Source organism: Vicia villosa, unplaced genomic scaffold, assembly GCF_029867415.1.
Source record: "Vicia villosa cultivar HV-30 ecotype Madison, WI unplaced genomic scaffold, Vvil1.0 ctg.000078F_1_1_1, whole genome shotgun sequence".
NCBI lineage: Eukaryota > Viridiplantae > Streptophyta > Magnoliopsida > Fabales > Fabaceae > Vicia > Vicia villosa.
The window spans coordinates 267-22,173 of record NW_026705002.1 but is presented as its reverse complement, the minus strand read 5'-3'; the positions used below and the strand labels follow the sequence as shown (position 1 = coordinate 22,173).

The 21,907-nt window shown below is 33.5% G+C and overlaps 2 protein-coding genes across 3 annotated transcripts; one reads left to right on the top strand and one right to left on the bottom strand.

The window, feature by feature from the left end:
* Positions 1-2,852: 2,852 nt before the first annotated feature.
* On the bottom strand, positions 2,853-4,244 carry LOC131623791 (uncharacterized). The gene is made up of 2 exons (XM_058894798.1): positions 3,499-4,244; positions 2,853-3,162 (listed from the first exon to the last, which is right to left on the bottom strand). Exons 1-2 carry the CDS (start codon positions 4,242-4,244, stop codon positions 2,853-2,855), a joined length of 1,056 nt encoding a protein of 351 aa, XP_058750781.1.
* A 2,756-nt stretch (positions 4,245-7,000) lies between these two features.
* LOC131623775 (uncharacterized) lies at positions 7,001-7,623 on the top strand. 2 transcript variants are annotated; one of them, XM_058894793.1, is made up of 2 exons: positions 7,001-7,097; positions 7,238-7,623. In XM_058894793.1, the coding sequence occupies exons 1-2, from the start codon at positions 7,040-7,042 to the stop codon at positions 7,525-7,527; spliced, it is 348 nt and encodes a 115-aa protein (XP_058750776.1). In that variant the 5' UTR covers positions 7,001-7,039; the 3' UTR covers positions 7,528-7,623. The 2 variants fall into 2 exon arrangements, with proteins under 2 accessions (XP_058750776.1, XP_058750775.1); XM_058894792.1 differs by having other exon boundaries at positions 7,003-7,097; positions 7,226-7,623.
* Positions 7,624-21,907: the final 14,284 nt, after the last annotated feature.

Here is a 21,907-nt window from a genome sequence, read left to right as displayed (position 1 = left end):
GTTCTAATTTACACTTCGTATGCCATTGTTTATCGTTTCACCATTGTTTATTGTTTCAGTATCTCTCCATATTTCTCAATCACAGTTTCAATTTTTTCTAGACCGTCGTCGTTAGAAACAAAGAGAAAGTACACCACGTTCGTTTTTTCTAGATTAGCCTTCATGTTTGTTCGATCTTCTTCACCCTATTCTTCATTACTTCATTGAACAAAATTTTCTCTTTTATTATTATTGAAACCGCACATAACCTTCGCCTCGTCAATACCCACTTCACACATAGCCTTGCAGCCACTTGAAGCGCCACTCCACACATAATCTCGCCGTAGTCACCGCCACTTGAAGCGTTTCTTAATCTTTATAGAACTTATTTTTTATTTTGCCTCTTCAAATTTATGATGATCTAATCACTACTACAAAACGCACGTACGATAACGCCAAAGTCACCACGGTTCATCAATACACTGTGGTGACATTTCTAAACTGAGGTGGTAACAATTAAAAAAAACATATTAATGTATATTAATGGTGGACCATTTAACCGTGGTGATAAAATGAAACTTTCATTCATTCCAACCTCAACACCCTCAAATATTTTATACCTTTAACGTTAAGACGCGCCATTTTTGTTTTTATTTATTTTTAAATAAATAAGAAAAGGGCTATCGCTACAGTTGTTAGTTATAACCGTTGTGAAATAGTATTCCCATATATAAGCAAATTAACTCTCACTTTTTGACAGTAGCGCCGTATCCTTCGCTAATAAACCCTAGCGTCCATTTTTTCTCTTCTTCTTCATTATTATCCGTGGTTCTTGTTCTTCATACATAAGGTATTAATCTTCTTACATCTTCTTGTTACATAGTTTCTAATTATCTCTTTTGTTCCATCTTGTTGAATGTTCTCTTTTTTTTAGATTCGTCTTCACGACCTTAACATGAATAAAGTACAAGAAGTATGAAGCTATGTTGAAAATTTCATCCACATTGTACCTCTTCTTCATAGCTTCACAACAATATGAACTTCATACTTTTGTTAGTGTTTTTATTTTGTTGCATGTATTTGTTGTTGAAAATTAAGTTTGTGGTTTCACATCTTGATAACTTTCATGATGTTTGTAGGACTCAAAACAAGAAAAATACATTATTAAGTCACAAGAAAAGTAAATGAAGAAACAACAACAAAGTTCATCTAGTTTGAGAAACTATAAGAAGAACTATAAGAAGTATGAAGTTGTTGTGTAAACTTCTTACTCCTTATATTTCTTTTTCATTGCTTCTCAACCTAGATGAACCTCCTAATTGATTCCCGTTCCATGTACAATTAGTTTCAATAAAATGTGTATCCTAGAAACATTTTATAATATCAGGTTATGTTGTATAATGTTGTTTTGTTGATAACATCTTTTGTATGTTGTTGTTGTTGTTTTTCATTAATGTTTGTAAGTTTTGTAATTTTAGGGTTGGCATTGATTTTTGTAAAAAAAAATACTAGCTACAAGAATGGAATATAATATATCTGTATGAGAACAGGTACAAGAGATAATGAAACATGTTGGGTTGAAGGTATACAATATCTGGAACAACATGTCTTAGAAGATGTCGAGACTTGCTGCATTCGACATTGCGCCTGCTGAATTGGATGCAAGAAGATTCAACTTTATTTAAACAGATACAAAATATTCAGAAGAATATTATGCAAATCCTTATTGGCGCGGAACAAAAGGTCAAAAAGAATCAAGAAGAATATTGAAGAATAAAGACTTTCTATAAATGGAGACAATTTAGAAGGATTTGATTGAAGACCTAATTTTTAGCAGAAGTTTTTACTGATTTGTAACTGCAAATATGCTACGATTAGAAGCCCAAATCCAGATGGGAATAGGTTATAAATAGAAGCATTGTAACCTAGGAAAAGGAGACAACCGAGTATTCAAAAATGTAATCATTAGGGTTTGTCAAGGTAAACCTCCCGGGCTGTGGGAAGGTTACCATGTGAACCTCGAAGCCTGTAGGTAAGAGGTGTAGTGTTCTTGAAGGAAGCTTTTAAGTAACTTCAAGATAGTAGTCTGAAGAATGCAATCAATAGAAGGAGAGTGCTAAGTTGTTGATACAGTTCATGGGATTGGAAACTATTCAACACCATTGCAGTGGTTAGGAGTGAGCGGAGGTTCTCTTGTGTTAGATGGGGGTTCTATGATAAAGATTGCATTGGATAATGACTAGGTAAACCGGAGGTTGTTTATCTGTAAACCAGAGGTTGTTTACATAAATAGGCTAGACTATAGGCTTTTGTAGGGCGGTTTGGCCTATTCTCATCCTTACCCGCAGGCTATTCCCGCTCCGCTCTCACTTTTTTTGCAGGATGGGTATAAGTTTTAGGCCCATATCTTCAACTATGTTCGTTCTGTCTTATTTTTGTGGGCTTTTACAAAAAATTCTTAACGGGACGGATATACCATTTGCCATCCCTAAATTTCATACATTCCTCCTTAACTGACAAGTCAAAGTTAAATTAACAATAAATTAAATTTGTTAATTTAGTTTAATATAATGGCTGAGATTATACTTTATTATTATGATTCACGGTAATCATGATATTTAAGAAAATTGCTAGGGAGAGAAGGATTATGTCAAAATTCACTTATTAAGATTTAAATCTAAAAAAGAAGTAGATTTAGCATATTTTTCATATAAATATTAAAGGTAAAGAATCAAAAGATGTGAATAGATGTTTAACTTATATTAGAAAAAAATCCAAACAACAATTTTTTTTTCGTGGAATCAATTAAATTTTATTTCCAAAAAAACCATGAAGTACATACCGCTCCAATGAGCCAGGTTACAATAAACATCTTACTCTATGCAAAGAGTATTTTCATCAAAATGTGTGATAATAATTCTATGCCTAGAACATCTTGTATAGACAATGAATTTAACTCTATCTAATACATGGTCATCACGAGTTCCTTGAGCAAAAATTATGGAGTTTCTGTTCTGCCATAATGCATACACTAGCTCTGTTGCTGCCGCTTTGAGGATTTGTCTTCTCCATCCTTTCTTGTTAGCTTCCATGGTGAGCCATTGCTTCTCATACTGCCAGATACCAGGGTTGTGATGGTAGCCTATCCAGTGTAGCATTTGAGCCAAAATAACTCTAGTCCACCTGCAGTCAAAGAATAGGTGATTGATTATTTCCTGTTCAGGACAGAAAACACATCTAAGATTAGTTTGGATACCAAACTTTTGGAGCCTAGATTTGGTGTTCATTCTATCCATGAGGGCCAGCCACATCTGGAATTGAGCCCTGGGTCTGGCCAGATTCTTGAATCGAATCTTTCTCCATGGCACATGCTCTCTTTCCCCTCTCAGACTATGGTACATCCTCGAGGTTTTGTAGCAACCAGTCTGTAGGACAGTCTGCCAGTATGTAGTTTGTGTAATATGGTCCCTACAAGCTACTAAACTCTTCATCAAAACAGAACAATCATTCTTTGGTTACCATAGCAAGAAATTCTGGTCCTTGATATAGTATATATTCACCCATATCACCCACATCTTGTCAGCCTTGGACTCAATGTTCCAAAGGAGCTTCCCCAAAGTAGTTATGTTCCATTCATTCAGTGATGTGATGTTTAGGCCTCCTGCATTTTTTGGCTCACATATCTTCTTCCAGGAAACAGGTGCCTTCCTGGTAATCTCAGCTTTTCCACTCCATACAAAGCTTCTACACATAGCTTCAATATGTTTGGTCACACACTTGGGCAAATGAAAAACCTGCATCCAATAGTTAGTAAAAGCAAACAACACACTTTTCACAAGTTGTTGTTTCCCTGCATAACTAGGGAGCCTGGCAGTCCAATGTGTTATCTTAGAAGTAATCATGTCAATCAAGGGCCTACACATATTAACATTCAGACTCCTATTCATGAGTGGAACTCCCAGGTATTTGAAGGGTAAACTGCCAGTAAGGAAGCCAGTGATGCTCAGAATCCTTTGTTGAACATTCTCATCTACTCCCCCAAAATAAACTCTGCATTTTGTGGGGCTAGCTTTAAGACCTGTTGCTGCAGAAAACTGAGTGATAGTATCCATCAAGAGTTGTACAGACCTCTCATCCCCTCTAGTGAATAACATCAAGTCATCAACAAAGCAAATACTAGTTATACCTAGCTTCTCACATTTAGGGTGAAATTTAAAGCTTGTGTTGCCTTGGAGCTTCTTCAAACATCTATGGAGGTACTCCATAACTATTTTCTTTTTTACATATATGTGTAATGATGAAAAACTTGTCAAAAAAAAATCTTGGTTGGTGCAAGCATACCATGATATCTTCATTTTATCCATAAGGTAATTAATGGAAATATTCACAAATGAGTATTGTTATTACTTATTATTGTTTAAAGTGATATACGTTACAGTCTATTTTGGAAATTCTAATTAATTGTAATATAATTAAAATTTTAACTAAAAAAATTAATTTAATGATCATTATTTACGGTTAATCTGATATATGATATCTTCATTTTACCCTGAAGGTATTTAATGGAAATATTCACTACTAAAATAATACTATTATTATTTTTTTGAAATAATACTATTATTTTTTTTAGAAGAGATATAATTGGTAGTTTATTTTGGAAACTCTAATTTATTGTAATATAAATAAAATTTTGAATAGAAAGTTTTTTCATAGTGGAAAAAATTAATATTTTTTATTTATGTTATTATCATGTAATTTTTTTTTTTAAAATAAGCTTTATAAAAAAGGAGAGTATTAAAGATCAGGGCTGGCTTTGGCCAGGGCAAGCAGGCCCATGGCCAGAGCCTCAAAAAATCGAGGCCCTCAAAATCGAAAAAAGAGTTAACAAATTATACTAAATTTTAAATATAAATACTGTGCTTGCTAAATATTTTTAAATTTGCAGCGTTAGCCCAGTGGATCGAGGTGTGTGGTTGCATGTTCCTGGTTCAACTATGTATTAGAATAACTCATAGAAATACTTAATTTAGTTTATTTTTAAAAAGATCCATTATATAATAAAATATTTTATTATTGAATTTATATAATAAAAAATAATGCATAATTGTTTATGTCTATTATTATTTTATAAAAAATTTATCATTGAATTATATTTGATAATTATAAATTAAAACTTGGAAAATATATTATTGGATTATATTTTATAATTATAAATTAAAACTTGAGAAAATCAATATTATTTTTTATTAAATTAAATTTTTTTATAACAATTTGATTAGAGCTAATCTAATTTGATATAGTATTTATAAAATTTTATAATTTTCTTTTAAATTAGTTTAGCTTCCCTTTTGTTTATATATTAATTCTAATAAAATTTTGAGGTTTTTACTATTATGTCTTAAAGTTTTGAAACTCAATCGAAATAATTAAAACTATTTTTTAGTTTTAATGTTGTTTATAATTTTTATAAAATATTTCAAATTTTTTGCATAAATTTTAATATTATCTATAAATAAATATTCAAAAAATTATCACACAATCATATAATTTATTATTTTTATGATTAAATATAATTCATTATCATTTATGAAAGTGGAAAATCAACAACTGATTTTGTACAATACTCTCTAAGACTCTAACTCATTACATTGACATGATTTGATTGCATTAGTGATAATATAAAATTCACATCTCCTTTCTTAATATGTTTACACAATTTTCACGCATCTATCTCTCTTTTAACTCTTCATCGTCGGACCTCTGACTCAGATGCGACGACAAAAAAAGAAAATAAAAATTCAAAATTGATTGTTTAGTTTTTTATTATGACTCAATTTTTATTATTTGCCCAGGGCATTTAAAAAGTCAAGACCGAAAATCCAGATAAAAAAATCTCAACCAACAACAACTCAAGCTAGAAAAGATTATAAAATGTAATGTTGACTAAGAATTTCATGTGATAATAATTTTTTTTAGAAGTAAGAATTATATTATTCAGAGTATTACAAGTACTTTTGTCCGATTATAAAAAAACCCTACAAAACCAGAAGGAAAAAATTTCAGACCAACATTAATTTAAACAAAACTATAAATAAGTTCCTTCCAAAACTTGTAAAAAGTATATTTAAAATGGGAAAATAAATAATACTAGTACCTAAATTGAAATATACATTAACGTTTTAACCATCAATTAACGTTTAATATTTTAATTGAAATATTTCAACGTTTAAAATATTTCAATTGAAATATACATTAACGTTTTAACCATCAATTAAAAAATACTATTACATAAATTGTATGGGTAAATAAATAAACGTATCTTTTTTACATTTATTATTTTTTCTAAATCTAGTAAAATACTATAAATAATATTAGACGGAAAGGAGTAATAAAAAATTGTTTGAAATACAATGTGCCTTGACCATTGAAAAATGAAAACAGCCTTCTTGAATGCAAACTTTTTAATTTAAAAAATTAAACATTTCCATAATAGATGAGAAACTGATATTTTTTATTAAATGCAATATTGAATTGAATAAAAAATCCTTAACATATTATTTTTCTATTAAAAAATATTATAAAAATTTAACATTATTATTAGGATTTAATGGAAACACACCGACAGTGTAAAATATTTTTATACTGGTAGTGAAGTTCAAACCGTTAATTTTTATAAGAGTTAAACTTTTTATTTTACTTATATATAAAGTATTTCTTTTTAAGAGTTGTGATACAGTGCACTATCTTTAAGCTCTTATTATTATAATAATATATTATTTTTCTATTATTTTTTTTTTAAATTAAACATTCTTATAATAGATGGAGAACAAATCTATTTTATTAAATAAAATATTGAATTGAATTAAATAGAAAAAAAAATCAATGAATTTTTCAAAAGAATTCAGATTTGCTAAAAAAAAAAAAAATCAACATAAAATTAGTAATTGTTTAATTTTCGGTTCCACTTGATACTATAAATAGTGTAACAACTACCCCCTCTTTTTTATATTTCACAAACACTATTTTACATCTTCAAGTCTTACACTCTCAAAAATCTCAAATGGCTTCTATTTTCAACATTCTTTTCCTCACTCTCTTCCTTGCCCTAGCTTTCCAAGGTATCATATCATACCTTTCATATTTTATAAGCATGAATAATCTCTAAAAAATCTTTTTTATTTCATTTTAGAATAATAGCTAATTTATTTTATTTGTTATTTTTATTATTTTGATGTTTAATTTATAGTTGATATTGTAGCTTATGGACAGCCTTGTGCTTTGAGTGCCATTGAGGTTAAACAAACCAAAACATCACGCTCAGCGTGGAATGTTACCGTGACCAACAACTGTATTTGTACTCAATCACAAGTGAAGTTCAATGTCAATGGATTTAAATCAAGCACACCTGTTGATCCAGCAATATTTAGCCAAGATGGACTTCTCATTCAAGGAGCACCACTTTATGGATTTAAATCTGTCTCCTTCACTTATTCTTCTGATTCCCAATTTGCGTTTACACCAATTTCTTCCCAAGTTGCATGTTCTTAGATGTTAGAACTATATGATAATGTTAAACAAAAATAAAGTAGTTACGGATTGTAGAAGTTTTGAAACCACTAAGAGGTGTTATATTAGATTGTAATATCGAATATATTTAGCCATCTATGATATTCTTTGTTCTTTTTAAATTCTTATATTAATTTCGTTTTTATTATTTATTATGGTAATAATTAGTTATGAATATGCATTAATGCATGGAGGTTTAATATGGTGTCTCCTTATAAACTCCCATTGTTAAATATTCATTAATTCTTTTAAATTATATTATCATGTTATTTCATTTGTCTTCTATAACTCCCACTATAATATGGGTTAGAATTGTTTTTCTCAACAACTAAAAGTATTTTTTTCATATATTTTTAATATTAATTATTCTTAATTATTTTGCATATAAATTTTGGTGAAGCCTAAAGTGAGGCTCAATTAAGTCCCTCACCTTTTAAACCTTTAAAAGTAGATATATTATAATAAAACACCACTTAAACCTAAAATGAGAATATGTAAAATTAGTTGTAGTTAATTCTTTCACACGTGTTTAAGTGTTTTTACTTTTTGTAAGATTTTTGTTTCGTTAGGGTCCGTTTGGTTGGAGGTAAATGGAGGGGAGGAGATTTATAATAGTTTAGGTGTTTGGTTCAAATTTTTAAGAGGGGGAGGGGAGGTAGATGGGAGGACCAAATTCCATCATAAATCACTTTTTGGTCCTTCCGATTTGGGAGAATTCGGAGGGGGAGAGGAGGTGATTTATATTAATTATAATTATATTTACATATTTACCTTGTTATAATTATAATTAAATTTTTTTATTTTGTTTTTATATTTTTATGTTACTTTTTAACTATTACAATATAAAAATATTTTTAATATTAATTATTATAAAAATGTCTAACAACTAAAAATGTTTTTTTTCATATATTTTTAATATTAATTTTTTATTTTGCATATAAATTTTGGTGAAGTTTAAGGTGGAGCTCAATTAAATCCCTCACCGTTAAAAATCTTTAAAAATATATACATGATTAAATGAATATTATAATAAATATGAGAATATGTAAAATTAGTTGTAGGTAATTTTTTTCACATGTGTTAAAGTGTTATTACTTTTTGAAAGATTTTTGTTTTGTTAAATTTCAATTTTATTATGTTCTAATTTACAACGTATGCCATTGTTTATCATTTCACCATTATTTATCGTTTCAGTATCTCTTCATATTTCTCAATCAAAGTTTCAATTTTTTTAGACGGTCGCCGTTAGAAGCAAAGAGAAAGTACACCACCTTATTTTTTTTCTTGATTAGCCTTCATGTTTGTTCCATCTTCTTCACCCTATTCTTCATTACTTCATTGAACAAAATTTCCTCTTTTATTTTCATTGAAACCGCAAAGAACCCCGCCTCGTCAAAACCCACTTCAAACGTAGCCTCACTTATTTTTTCTGATGATCTAATCACTATTATAAAACGCACATACGACAACGCCAAAGTCATCACGGTTCATCATTACACTGTGGGTGACTTATCTAAACTGAATCATTTAACCGTGCTGATACGCACGGTACTGGTGTGGAATGTGTGGTATGCACGCTTTTGTTTTTAAAATATAATAAAAGTGTTAATAAAAACAAAATTATTTAACCAAAAAAGATAATTAATTTTAAAATAAAAAGTAGGTAAAAAACATAATTATATTATCAAAATAGTTTTATATTAATAATATATATTTCAATTTTTTATTTATTATTTTAAAAAATGTATATTTAAAATAATAATTACTTGTGCTTTCACATAATACTGGTGTGTTACCTGTGCGTTCACACGGTATTTGTTTGTTACCTGTGGGTTAAAAATAACAATATTTAAAGAAGTGTTTGGGTCAAACAATACACTTTTGTCATATATATAAAAGTCTATTATAACAATATTTGAATTTTTCCCATATATAAAAAATCTTTATTTCATTACTTTATTATATTATCAATAACAAATAACAAATAATAAAATATATGGTTGAAGGAGGAGCATTTATCTCACCTTTTAGGTGGTTGTCATGTGGTGAAAAAGATATGGTTGAAGGTGTTCGAGTGGTTAGGTTGTTTTATGGATTTTTCGTTGGTGGATTTCATCACTTTTCCCTTCATCTACCATAAAGTGAACTCCTTAGCTAAAAGAAATATTTTATGAGCTATTTGGCTTGCTACGTGTTGGCACATTTGGTTGATTCGCAACGCGATCATTTTCAAGAACGAAAAGTTTAGTTTCCTAGATTGTATGTCGGAAATTATGTTTAGCTCTTGGAAGTGGTTGTTTTCTAACTGTAAGATAGCAAAAAACTGTAATTTTCATGTTTGGCACATTTTACCGCTTACTCGTTTTGAGTAGCGGGGAGTGGGCTTTTGTAATGGGAGGAGCACACCTTATGCTTCGTCTTTGTTCAATATATTTCATTGCCTATTAAAAAAAAATGTTGTTATTAAATGTTTTTAATTTTTAATACTTTCAAAAAAACATTTTTAGATTTTCTAGTATTAGTGATATCATAAATAAAGATTAACCAAAAAAAAGAAATCATAAATATCGAGATTCAGTATTAATAAGATCATAAATTTTGATTAAATACTATTTAATATTTATTTATTGTTGTTATTAAATTATAAATTTTAATTATAAAGCAAGTAATTAAGTTTATTGATTAAATTATTTAATTGATTTTGTAAAGTTTTTGGATTTGTGTATTTTATTTAATTTAACTATTATTATGTTCTCTATTTTATAATGATTTTTTATTTAACTATTATTATGTTCTCTAGTTTCAATGCCAAGCTTATCATCAAATCTGATATTGATTGATTCTTCAACTGTCAGAGTTTCAGTATTGTATACTCTGTAGCCTTTAGAGCATTCAGAATATCCAAGAAGGAAACACTTCTGAGCTTTAGAATCAAATTTGTTCAGATTATCCTTAGTATTCAAAATATAACAGACACATCCAAATGGATGGAAATATGAAATGTTGGGCTTTCTGTTCTTCCACAATTCATAAAGAGTCTTATTTAAAATAGGTCTTATGGAGATTCTATTATGAATATAACAAGCTGTGTTAATTGCTTCTGCCCAGAAATGCTTAGCCATATTAGTCTCATTGATCATGGTTCTGACCATTTCTTGTAGAGTCCTATTCTTTCGTTCTACAACTCCATTTTGTTGTGGTGTTCTAGGACAAGAGAAATCATGGGCAATACCATTTTCTTTGAAATAAATTTCAAAGAACCTGTTCTCAAATTCACCACCATGAATACTTCTGACTTTTATGATTTTACATTCCTTTTCAGATTGAATCTGATTACAGAAATCAAAGAACACGGAGTGTGACTCATCCTTGTGTTTTAAGAACTTTACCCAAGTCCATCTGCTATAGTCATTGTTGAAAGAGTATTGTGGTGTACTTTTCGTTTATATCGTATCCACAGGGATTATTGCGATATCACTGCCGTTCTATAGCCTATTTTATCGTGAGTTAATGTTACTTTAAGTTTGGGTTTGCAAAAGATCATTCAACACTTTTAGTAGCAAAGAGTAAAGTAATGAAAGTTCTAAGTTAAAGAAAATGTATCAAGATTTGATTTCATCGACCTAAATTTGCATGTCTCCTTATAAATATACGTATATGAACATGGTAACGATCAACATAATTACGTATCGACGCCTATATCATCCGTGTCCGCAATGATATAGTTAGATTTACCGTATTGTTTAACCGACGATTTCTCCATCCTTTAAACAATACAAATAACGTTTTAAAACCGATACTAAGTAAACATCAAACGCTAAATCCATGTCTGCAATTTATAGTTTGATAGATGATAAAGTTAGATCTAGATACAAATATTGATGTCTCAAACACTTATACCAAAGAAAATCTTTACTTAACAAACTAAACCATCTATATTGATCATCACATGTTCATACATAATATATTCACAAGAACACATACAAAAAGCTAGGAAGATTACATCTTATCTTGATACAAAAGAGATTTAGCTATCCATGAGAATGGTAGCTTGCTCAAGAAGTGAAGAATGAAGATCAACAAGCATCAAAGGCGATTAATCGACGATCAAGGCTTCTAATCTTCAACTCTTAGTTTGCTACAGTGTTTAGGGTTTTTGAGCTCTTAAGAATGTCAAGTCCCTTTCCAAAAATCAGAATTACTCTTTATATAGTAAAACAATTTTCTGTCCAGGGCGCGTCGCGCCCTCCAGCGCGCTTCGCGCCATTACACTTAAGAAATATAAACCGCCCATGCGCGTGACGCGCGCAACTCTCTGCTTTGAAGCTCCAAAATATCTTGCTCAGGGCGCGACGCGCCCACATCTCTGCGCGACGCGCGCATACTTCTGCCCAGCACTCTCTTATCATGGTCAAAACAAGCTCCAAACTTCTCAAAAATGGCTAAAACCTACAAAATCACAACTAAAACACATATTAACATTAAAAGAAAGCTTAAAATTATAAACTATAAATAATTATCTAAAACTTCAGGGAATTGTACGAATATACGATAAAAACGGTCGAAAGGTGCCATTAAATAAACTCAATATATTTCACAAATGAAACAACCAGGCAGAAACAAGAACAATTGAGTGGTTCAAATTCCCACAGCACACAAAGATCAATCCTTACCAGTTTTCATCAAAGCACCATGATAACAATGCTAATCCTATATACAAATTTTATGTCAAAAATTCCACAAGCAAAAGAAGTTCAAAAATGAATCACACCTACGCACTTCCCTCTTGAGAGAACAAAAAATGGAGGATCCTAACACTCACCAGACAATGACGCAAACATACCGAATTAATTATGAACTCATCTAAGCACAAAATAAATAAAAAAGTATATAAGCATGAATCACTGAGGACTTTCTGGTTGTAGCTTGGCTTGGTTAACAACGAAGTGTCATATCTCACGGCCATTGAATCGAAAGGGTCAATACCTAAGAGAGCATTTAAATACACTTACATCCACACCTCTTTATCAACAGATCATACAACATTATTGCTCAAGAGTTCACCTTTTTATTTTAAAGGACTAGCTATATACAAAGCTTTTTTCTTTTTCTTTTTCTTTTTCTCTTTCTCTTCTTTTTTTTTTCTTTTCTTGAGCAATCACTTATTTACTTCTCATTACCAATACAACCAAAATTTTTTATTCTCCCCAACTTGAATATTACCACCACATAATCACGAATGCTCTCTATTCTAAGGCGAAAAGGAATCATTCCTAACCACAATTAATGGTGCTCTTCAAGGTTGAAAGAAAATCATCAAGATTCAGATAAAAAATCGGCAAATATAGACAAGGAATTGATACCGATTGAATCTTGGCAAAAACGGCTCAAAATGGTTATCAAATGCACACACACTCACCGGGTAGGTTATATATGGTAGAGAAGTTATACTCGTAATGCAGAACAAAATGCCTTGATCACTTTCATGCTTAACACAATTTAATAATAAATGCAAGATTAATCATAATAAAAACGAGTTAAAACGCACATTGCTGGTATCCAGCACAATTTATTATATATCTACACAGTGGAAAGTCTCCTCACAACTACAGCTAGGCTAAAATGATTCACAATTGAACTAATTTTATCAACAGAAATTAATGACAACTAATTTGTACAATTTAAAAGCATCAGAATCAACGGTACTTGATAAACAAAACGATAAAGGATGTACCTTGCACGTACAGTTTTCAACTTATATCATCACCACTCAAATTGCGTTGCATCGCCTAAATTCACCGTGACACAAAAATTCATGTTCCAACTAATTAATCATCAGGACAACTTATCAAAATTAATTATATCTTAAATATAAATACAAAAAAAATAAATGCGATAAATAAAGTAAACTGAACTTATATATATAAGAAGAAACCACACCAAACCGGTGTTAACTATCCAAAGGCTTAAACCTAGCCTTTCAAAGTACCTCATCCAACAGGATGGAACAAAATTAAAAACAAAGTAAAAATTGTTCTAACATAAAACTAAAAACAATAAAAATAACAATAAAGCAGTAAAGCAAAACTACTCCTCATCAGAAGTATCCTCTTCATAATCAGCCATCCCCTCCTCAGGATCTGGCCTGCCCTCAGGCCATGAAGCATAAGCAGATAAATCATCCCTGGAACCAACAGGCTGCTGCAGAGAAAGCTGCCGGATAGAATCCTACAAAAACATAAACGCTCTCTGATGCGCCATATGCATCTGATAGTTCCAATCACTTGCATCACCATACTGAGGACCAGCAGGCGGTGCAGCAGCAACCGGAACAGCTTGAGAAGCATCGGGAAGGTCAGATGTATTAGCAGCAACACCAAAAGGACGACCTCCAGGCAAACAGTACCTGTTAGCAAAAATATCATCTATAACACCATCCATGGGAATCATACCACCAGATGGAAACTGGACACCAGCCTTCCTGCATAAACCCATAATTAATCCAGGAAAAATCAACCTACATTTGACCCCATCACCATGAAGAGTCCCATTCAGGGCGACTCTTTTCAGCTCGTTCGCCACAATCCTGGACACATCAATGTTATCACCATTCAAAATACCCTGAACCAAACCTGCAGTATCAATGGTGAGGGAGGAAGTGTGACTCCGTGGCCTAATGTTGTAAAGGACCACCGAAGTCACCAACTGAGCCTCCTCCGTCAACTGACTACGAGTAAAAGTCTTTGGCAGCCCAGCTTTAGTCAGAGTATAGGTGAAACCAGCCCTGCAAATCCTCTCCCTAATACTCTCCACGTCCCAGTTTCCTCTATTCAACCTGGGATGGTACTGGCACTCTTCTACCAAAGCAAGAGGGTTATCCAGAAAATCAAAAATTGCTTCTTTGCTAAAGTCAATGGTCTTACCTCTCACCCACGTTCTAAACGGGTAAGCTTCAGTACCTAACCAACCGCTCGGAGGCAAGGCATTTGCGTAGAATTCTCTGACAATCTCCACCTGATAGAATTTTGGTGGAGTGAACAACTTGTCCCAGCATGTTTCAGACAAAGCAGTCCACGCCCTTTGGAAGAGGCCGTGGTCAATAGGAACCACAGTGCGTTCACTCCACACAACTCGGCTTTCGAGCTCATGGTACCTCGCCTCTTGCTCCGGACCTTGAAACTTCGTCCGATCAAACCTGCCAGCTTGTGAGGAAGATCCCTCACCAGAACCAGTCTTCTTTCTCTTTAAAAAGGGTGCCATTCCTGCACAATTTCAAATCAAACAAAACACACACAAATTGAAACAAAGTTAGCATAACCTCTATTTTAATAGCCTACATCAATCACATTCATCATCAATAAAAAAAAACAGACCCTATACAACTTAACATAATGCATAAAAAAAAATTCAAAGTTTAACCCAGGGCGCGACGCGCGCTCTGCGAAACCCAGAAAAGAACTTCATTTTTCTGCAAAACAGAAGAGAAGAACTTGCTTATCCTCCCCTCTAAGGGTTCCAGCAGGCTAAAGATACAGCAAAAGGTTGTTTTCTACCCTAGTTTTTCAAAATCTATCAAAAATTCCTAAATCTAAAAACCTAAAGTTCTAAAACTTAAGTTAATGGAAATAGAGAAGAAGATAGAACATACCTTGATGATTGATGATGGTAGAGAGACAAAAATAGTGAGGAAATGCAACAATCTAAATGAACAAGTGTGTGTTGTGTTTTTTCTTTTCTTGGAACAAAGAGGAGAAAGGGTGGAATGGAGGCAAAGACCTCCAAAACCCTAACTAAACCTTCTGCCAACGAAACCAGGTAGGGCCCAGCATGGGTGGGCCCAAATCAAAATTATTATTTTTTTTTTTCAAAAATATACACAGCGCGCGACGCGCGAAGACTTGGCGCGACGCGCCCTCATCTCTGCCTGGAAGGGGTCCTTGAGTTCACATAGCGCGCGACGCGCGCATATGGGTGCGACGCGCGCTACACCAGAAACAGCAGAAAAACTGCATTGTTTCAGCACGCCCAAAAATACCGGTAGATCGTTTCTGGCTCGACGACAACTCAAAAATCCCACCTGCACAAAGAACACAAATGTCATACCCTAATTTTTGACCCCCCTGAGATGACATATCTTCAGGATTTTTCATCAGGTTAAGACAAGTACCCAGAGCAGTCATTTCTCCACCTGGTACCTAATCGAGGATGCTCAAAGACAAGAAAGCTCAGGCAAAGGATCAATCAATACAAAGACTAATCTCTAATACAATCATGGGGCTCAAAGACTTCATTTTTCTCATCTATGATTGATTAGACATCCAGTCATCTGAGTACAGGTTTACTCAGGTCACCAGACTAGGGTTTTGAGCCTATCAAGGACTAAAATCAGGGATCACATTTGGGAAACCCTAAAAAGCCCCAGAGGGTCATTCAAAGACATCAATCTTCTTCAAATAACTCATATTACAAGATCTACTGGACATCACACTTCAATTCAAAGTCTACAGTCATTATTTTCACATGGTCGACAAATTAGGGTTTTGACCTAATTCACCAAGATGGTTGACTTTTGATCAGGGAATGAATCCAAAACTCAAGACATGATTCAAGGATCTCTACTACCTCAATATAATCCATTTACATCATTCATTTGAGGAAAAGATCTTGTTTCTACACAAAAACCCAAAAATTCACTTTGTCAGGAAAAAGTCAACTGTGAAGGATCATCATTGACTTTTAAGGTTTTTGGTCAAAAAATGACTTTCAAAGATCAATATCATCAATATATGGATGTCAAAGTCATTTGGCCAAAGAAATTCAAAGAAATTCATCAAGGAGCGAAAAGTCGGGAATTAGGGTTTTTAAAGGCATGGTGAGAACTCAAAATTTCACCTACACAACTCAAAAAACTTCCAACATGAAAGTTGTAGATCTTGCAAAATAAAACAACATCTTACAAAGGAACTTTTTTCAAAAGATCAACCATTTATGAAGTTTTGGAAATTTTGAAGTTTAGGTCATAAACACTTAGAAATTTTTCTAAGTGTTTTAACCTAGTTTTCTTCCAACTTTGGCCTCATTTTTCACAAATTTCCCAAAGGATTCTGAAGAAGACATAAACTAATGATTTAAAGTAGATGTTAGGGGCTTTCCAAATTGTGTTCAACCTTCTCCAAATTCAATTTGAGCTAAGAGTTATGCTTGTCCAAAGTTGGCCTCATAAACTAAAATTATAGGTCATGTACAATTTGGAACTTTGCAATTTTGTGCATCTTGCTTCACTAAGTGGTGCTACACGACCTCTAATGCATCTGAAAACATACCATGCATCAATTTCCATCATTGCATAAAGATTGAAGAGAATATTCCAAAACCAAGCCATGTGATTAAGTAATGATTACATTCTTGAATTTATGGCAAATGATGAATCATCAAGGAATCTTCTCACTAGCCAATTGGAACCCTCCTCTGAATCAGAAATGTCCCCCAAGATCCTGCAAGATCAATGGTTGGGGAAGCTAGCCCGAAAATGCATCATTGCACTTGGATATTTTCCAAACTTTCTTCATGGCTAAGGAAGCAAATCAACTTCACTAAGGAAGCTCACTCCTCTACTTCAGTACTGAACCATTTGCCTATAAATATAGAGGCATTCCTCATTCAAAAATACACCAAAGCAACCATAATACTTGCTTTCTCATTCTCTCCTTTTGCTTATTGTTTTTCAAAGTTCTTTGGCAAGAAGAATCGATTTCTTCAAACCAAGGCTCATCTTTGAAAAGTAAGCCTTCTATCATCCTCAGGGGGTTCATTTGAGGTGATCCAAGCACCTGGATCACTTCTGTAAGTAGAGGAACACCATTATCGAGTTCATTTTGGAGCACTTGCAGTTGGAGGACCATCGAGCAATTCAAAGAGTTTCCAACAAAGCCAAGCATCCAGGCACGTTCCTCTGGTCATAGTGAAGCTAACCAGATGGCTGCAGCTCATCTGTAACTCCAAATTCAACAACCTCCATGTCCACTTGAAGCTGAAATCGAGGGAGGTCCATAGAACAATTCAGAAGGATTCAAGTCACAATAAGCATTCAGTTAGCATCACTGGGTTACAAGGAAGCTATCCAGATCATCCATACAAGCCCAGGTGCTCTCAATCATCCTCACGACCTCCATTTTCAGAGGTAAGTTTTCAAGCTCCAGCTCCTTAATTCAAGTACTCTTTATGAAATAGCTCGATTCTATCTTGTTCAGCATCATCAGAGGACTAAAAACCCTCTATCATCATTCATTTATTCATCTTGTGCATCATTTAATTTTAAAATTAGGGTTTATGTGTTCTTCGTGTTCATGCTAAAATTAGTTAGTTACACTTAAGATAAATAAATTCTGAATCCATGGCCATGTTCCTCGTCCAAAATCAAGCAAAATTGATGTTTACATCACACCATTTGGTTGAGAAACAAGGGAGTTAGAAATTCAAAATTTCTGAGCTCAAGGTTGAAGACGAAGATGGTGGCGCGCGAAATTTGAATCTCATGGGTCTTTTTAAAATATAAACAATTCGTTGCATCTGAACAACAAGCTGCGCGCGCAGCTCAGTTGGTTATTGTTTTGTGGTGTGACCAAAGGGGCGTGGGTTCGAACCATACTAGGGCCAAACCAATTTTTTACCTCTTATTTTCTTTCTTTTTTTATACAAACTTCACTTAATTATTTAATCTATCAAATTAAGTCATTTTTACTTCATCTTTCACACACATGTCACTTAATACATATATTTTGTGTTTAATCAAAAAAATCATAAAAATATTATTTATTTCCTATATTTTAATTAGGTTTAAAATCATATGTTTTAAGTTATTTTCTTAAATACTTAATATACATTTTCACTTTGTTTTAATCTAATTAATTGTGAGAGTAATTATATGATAAAAACCCTAATCATTTAGGTCTTAATTAGGTATAGATTTTGTCTGTACTTCAATTAAGTTGACTTTTGTCAAAATTCAAATTATGTTCAAACTTCAAAGTAAACAGACAATCGAGGTTTTTCAAACAACAGAACCCCGTATCTTTTCAACTGTTTTCACAACAGTAATCATTTCAAAAATCACAAATCATTTTCAACTGTCATAACCAGTACTGTAAAGTACTGGGCCTCTAATAGAGTGTAAGTCCCAAAAACCTTCTCTTCTTAGCTTGTTTTCAAAACTGTATTTTCAAAATCTTCTTTCTGTTTTCAAAACATTCTTCTGGTATTTGAAGGGCATTATTCCCGGTGAAACTCTTCAGATACCTATGTGACCTTTGTCCATCTTCACTTCTTCTGTTTTCAAAAATCCATTAACTGTTTATAATAAATATTCAATTGTTATCAACAAAACAACAAAAAATTACTGTTGAGGCTCTGTACATACTTCTTCAATGGCCTCCACTCCATCCAGGTTAGGCTTTACAAGCTTTCAATTTACAGTCTTTATTTAAATTACTGTCAAATATAAACTGTGCATATATTAGTTTAGAACTACGTTTGAGTATAAACCTTAGGACAGTTAAACTATATATATATTATAGGAATATGGCCTAGGATTGAGAATGTCTTCCCGGTGAAGGCTCTTTCCTAAATTAGAGATCTGTAGTTCAAACCCCCAAGATGAATTATTCCCGGTGAAACATCTTGGCAAAAACCTTAGAATCCAAATAAATAGGACACATCCAACCAAAGAGGAATTATTCCCGGTGAAACCTCTTACCCATTTGCTTAGAGCCAAATTAAGTTCAAAACTACATAAGCTTTCTCTTGTGCTACAACAAGGACCCTCGATTAGCCTCCTCTTGGGCTTTGTACAAGGACCCACAGGCTTCTTAAAAGCATTTCCAGCTTCCTCTTGAGCTTGTATACAAGGACCCATCAGGTTTCTTATAAACATAGGAACAGGTCTTTAGTCACCTTTTAGCCTACCCTGGTGAGTTTCTTCCAATTTAAACCAGACTTTAAAACAAGCTAAGTTTGTCTCAATTTTGCATTGAGTACACTTTTTTGGAATGAGAGACATGGACAGTCTCTGTCACCCTTATCTTCATCAATCCTCCTTAGTAGAGTCTAGGATCTATGTTTTGGTCATCCTCAGCATTGAGTCAGCCTTCATCTTGGGCTTTAAACAAAGAGTCTCCACTAGATAATCTTTCTGCCATCCATTTTTCAATCTAAAAACCCCTGGAAAGGGTTAGCCTCCAAAGTCATTTAAAATCAATCCATTCCTTCATTTCAACAAAACCCCTGGAAAGGGTTAGCCTCCAATGTCAATAAATAAAGATTCATTTCTCTTAGGAGATAATTTCCCCAAAAGAGTCAAAACCCCTGGAAAGGGTCAGCCTCCAAAAAACATGATAAAGTCAGTCTTTTAATAGACAAATTCACCAGCTGAGTCAAAATCCCTGGAAAGGGTTAGCTTCCAAAAGAAAAATAGTCTTTTTTAATCTCCAGTAGAGTTAAAACCAACAAAAACAGTTAGCCTCAACCTTGGGCTTCATACAAGGCACCCAAACAATAAAACTCCCCTGTCAAGAGTCAGCCTCAACCTTGGGCATTGTACAAGGCAGATAATAAAGTCTCCCCAGTGAGTCCTTCATCACTCAGTAGCCACAACCTTGGGCTTTGTACAAGGCAGAAAATAATGTTTTCCTTAGCTAGAGTCAGCCACAACCTTGGGCTTTGTACAAGGCACATAAAATAGAGTCATTCATTCAATTATCCTCAACAGTCAGCCACAACCTTGGGCATTGTACAAGGCACACAAATAGAGTCTCCCTAAGTAGAGTCAGCCTCAATTCTGGGCTTTGTACAGAACACCAAATAAAATCCATCAAATAGACTTTCCCTAAACAGAGTCAGCCTCAATTCTGGGCTTTGTACAGAACACAAAAATACTCTGTAATTAACCCCCAATGGAGTCATCTCCCAGAGTCAATAATATTAATTAATCAATCAAAAAGCCTCAAGCTTGGGCCTCATACAAGCCAGCTAAATTCAAATCTTTTATACAGTAGATAGACATAGCTTATCTCTATAGAGAGATATTTTTACTACTCTACCACATTCAAACAAACAAACATTTCAATTTCAATTTCAATCAAAGTCTCCCATTTAGGACTCTGAAAGACATGCTCTGGCACATCCCCAGACTTGTACACTTTCCCTAATTTGGACGAGCATCTTTCTTTCATTTAAGAGGCATCTGACTGGCATACTTGTACACCCAAGTAAGGTCCCCCACTTGAATGAAATGAATTCAGTTATTCTGTCACTCTTTCAAAATGTTTGTGGTAGAATAGTACAAATACCTCTCTGTAGAGATAATTTCATGTCTCTTCACTGTAAACAGAGATTTAATTTCAAGCTTCAACCTTGAGCTTCAAGCAAGGCACCAAAAACAATTAATTTCCCTAGTTAGTTCCCCGAACTACATTAAGCTCTGACTTCCACTAGGGATATGTAGGCATGAGGTTCACAAGGAATCTCAGCGAGCTAATAAAATACCAAAAATAGTCAGTCTGTCTATCTGTCTGTCTTTCTTTAAACAATTCAATTCCTTCTCCTAACACAAAGGAGAAACTTTCCCAATCATTAGCAATAAACACAAACACAATGACACAGAGAAGGTTCCTGTAGAGTACTACAGATATGTAGGGTGTTTAAACACTTCCCTATGTATAACCGACCTCCCGGACTCCAGAATTTCTAGTCTAGGTGAAATCCCCACACTTAGCAAACTCCTAGGGTTTAGTTGAGATCTTTTTTCCCCTTTCCTACTCGTAGGACAAATAAGAAAGTTCGTGTGATATCGTAGGAAGAACTGAAATAAAATTCATCCCACCACGGGCGCATTCTCCTTCCAAATTTCGCGTGAAGGGTCTAGCGTGCCGTCCTCCCAAGTGAAACGGGGAGGTAAAAAAAACGACACCACAGAAAAATGGCGACTCTGCTGGGGATATAAGTGTTCAAAACCTTGGTTTTTCATCCAAACCAATGGTTGACCTGTTGCTGGTCCAGCCCCAATGAGGAATTAGGGATGCCAAATTCCCCCTCAAACAAGAGAGGTCCTGCCTAACCTCTGTGTCATTTCATGTGTTTGTTGCATATATATTTGTTTATTCTGTTTATTCTGTATCGGGAAAGGGCTTGATTCCCCCTTGTGGTGAGAAATCCTATACCCGGATTTGAGTGCAACATAAGATAGGATGGAGGATGTCTTCCCGGTGAAGGCCCTCTAATCTTGGTTTCCAAGTCTACTCTTGGGATTTGCCTGGCTGGTTGTGATTAACTGCGCCACTGCATTCCGAGACTGATTTGTACCAGGAGG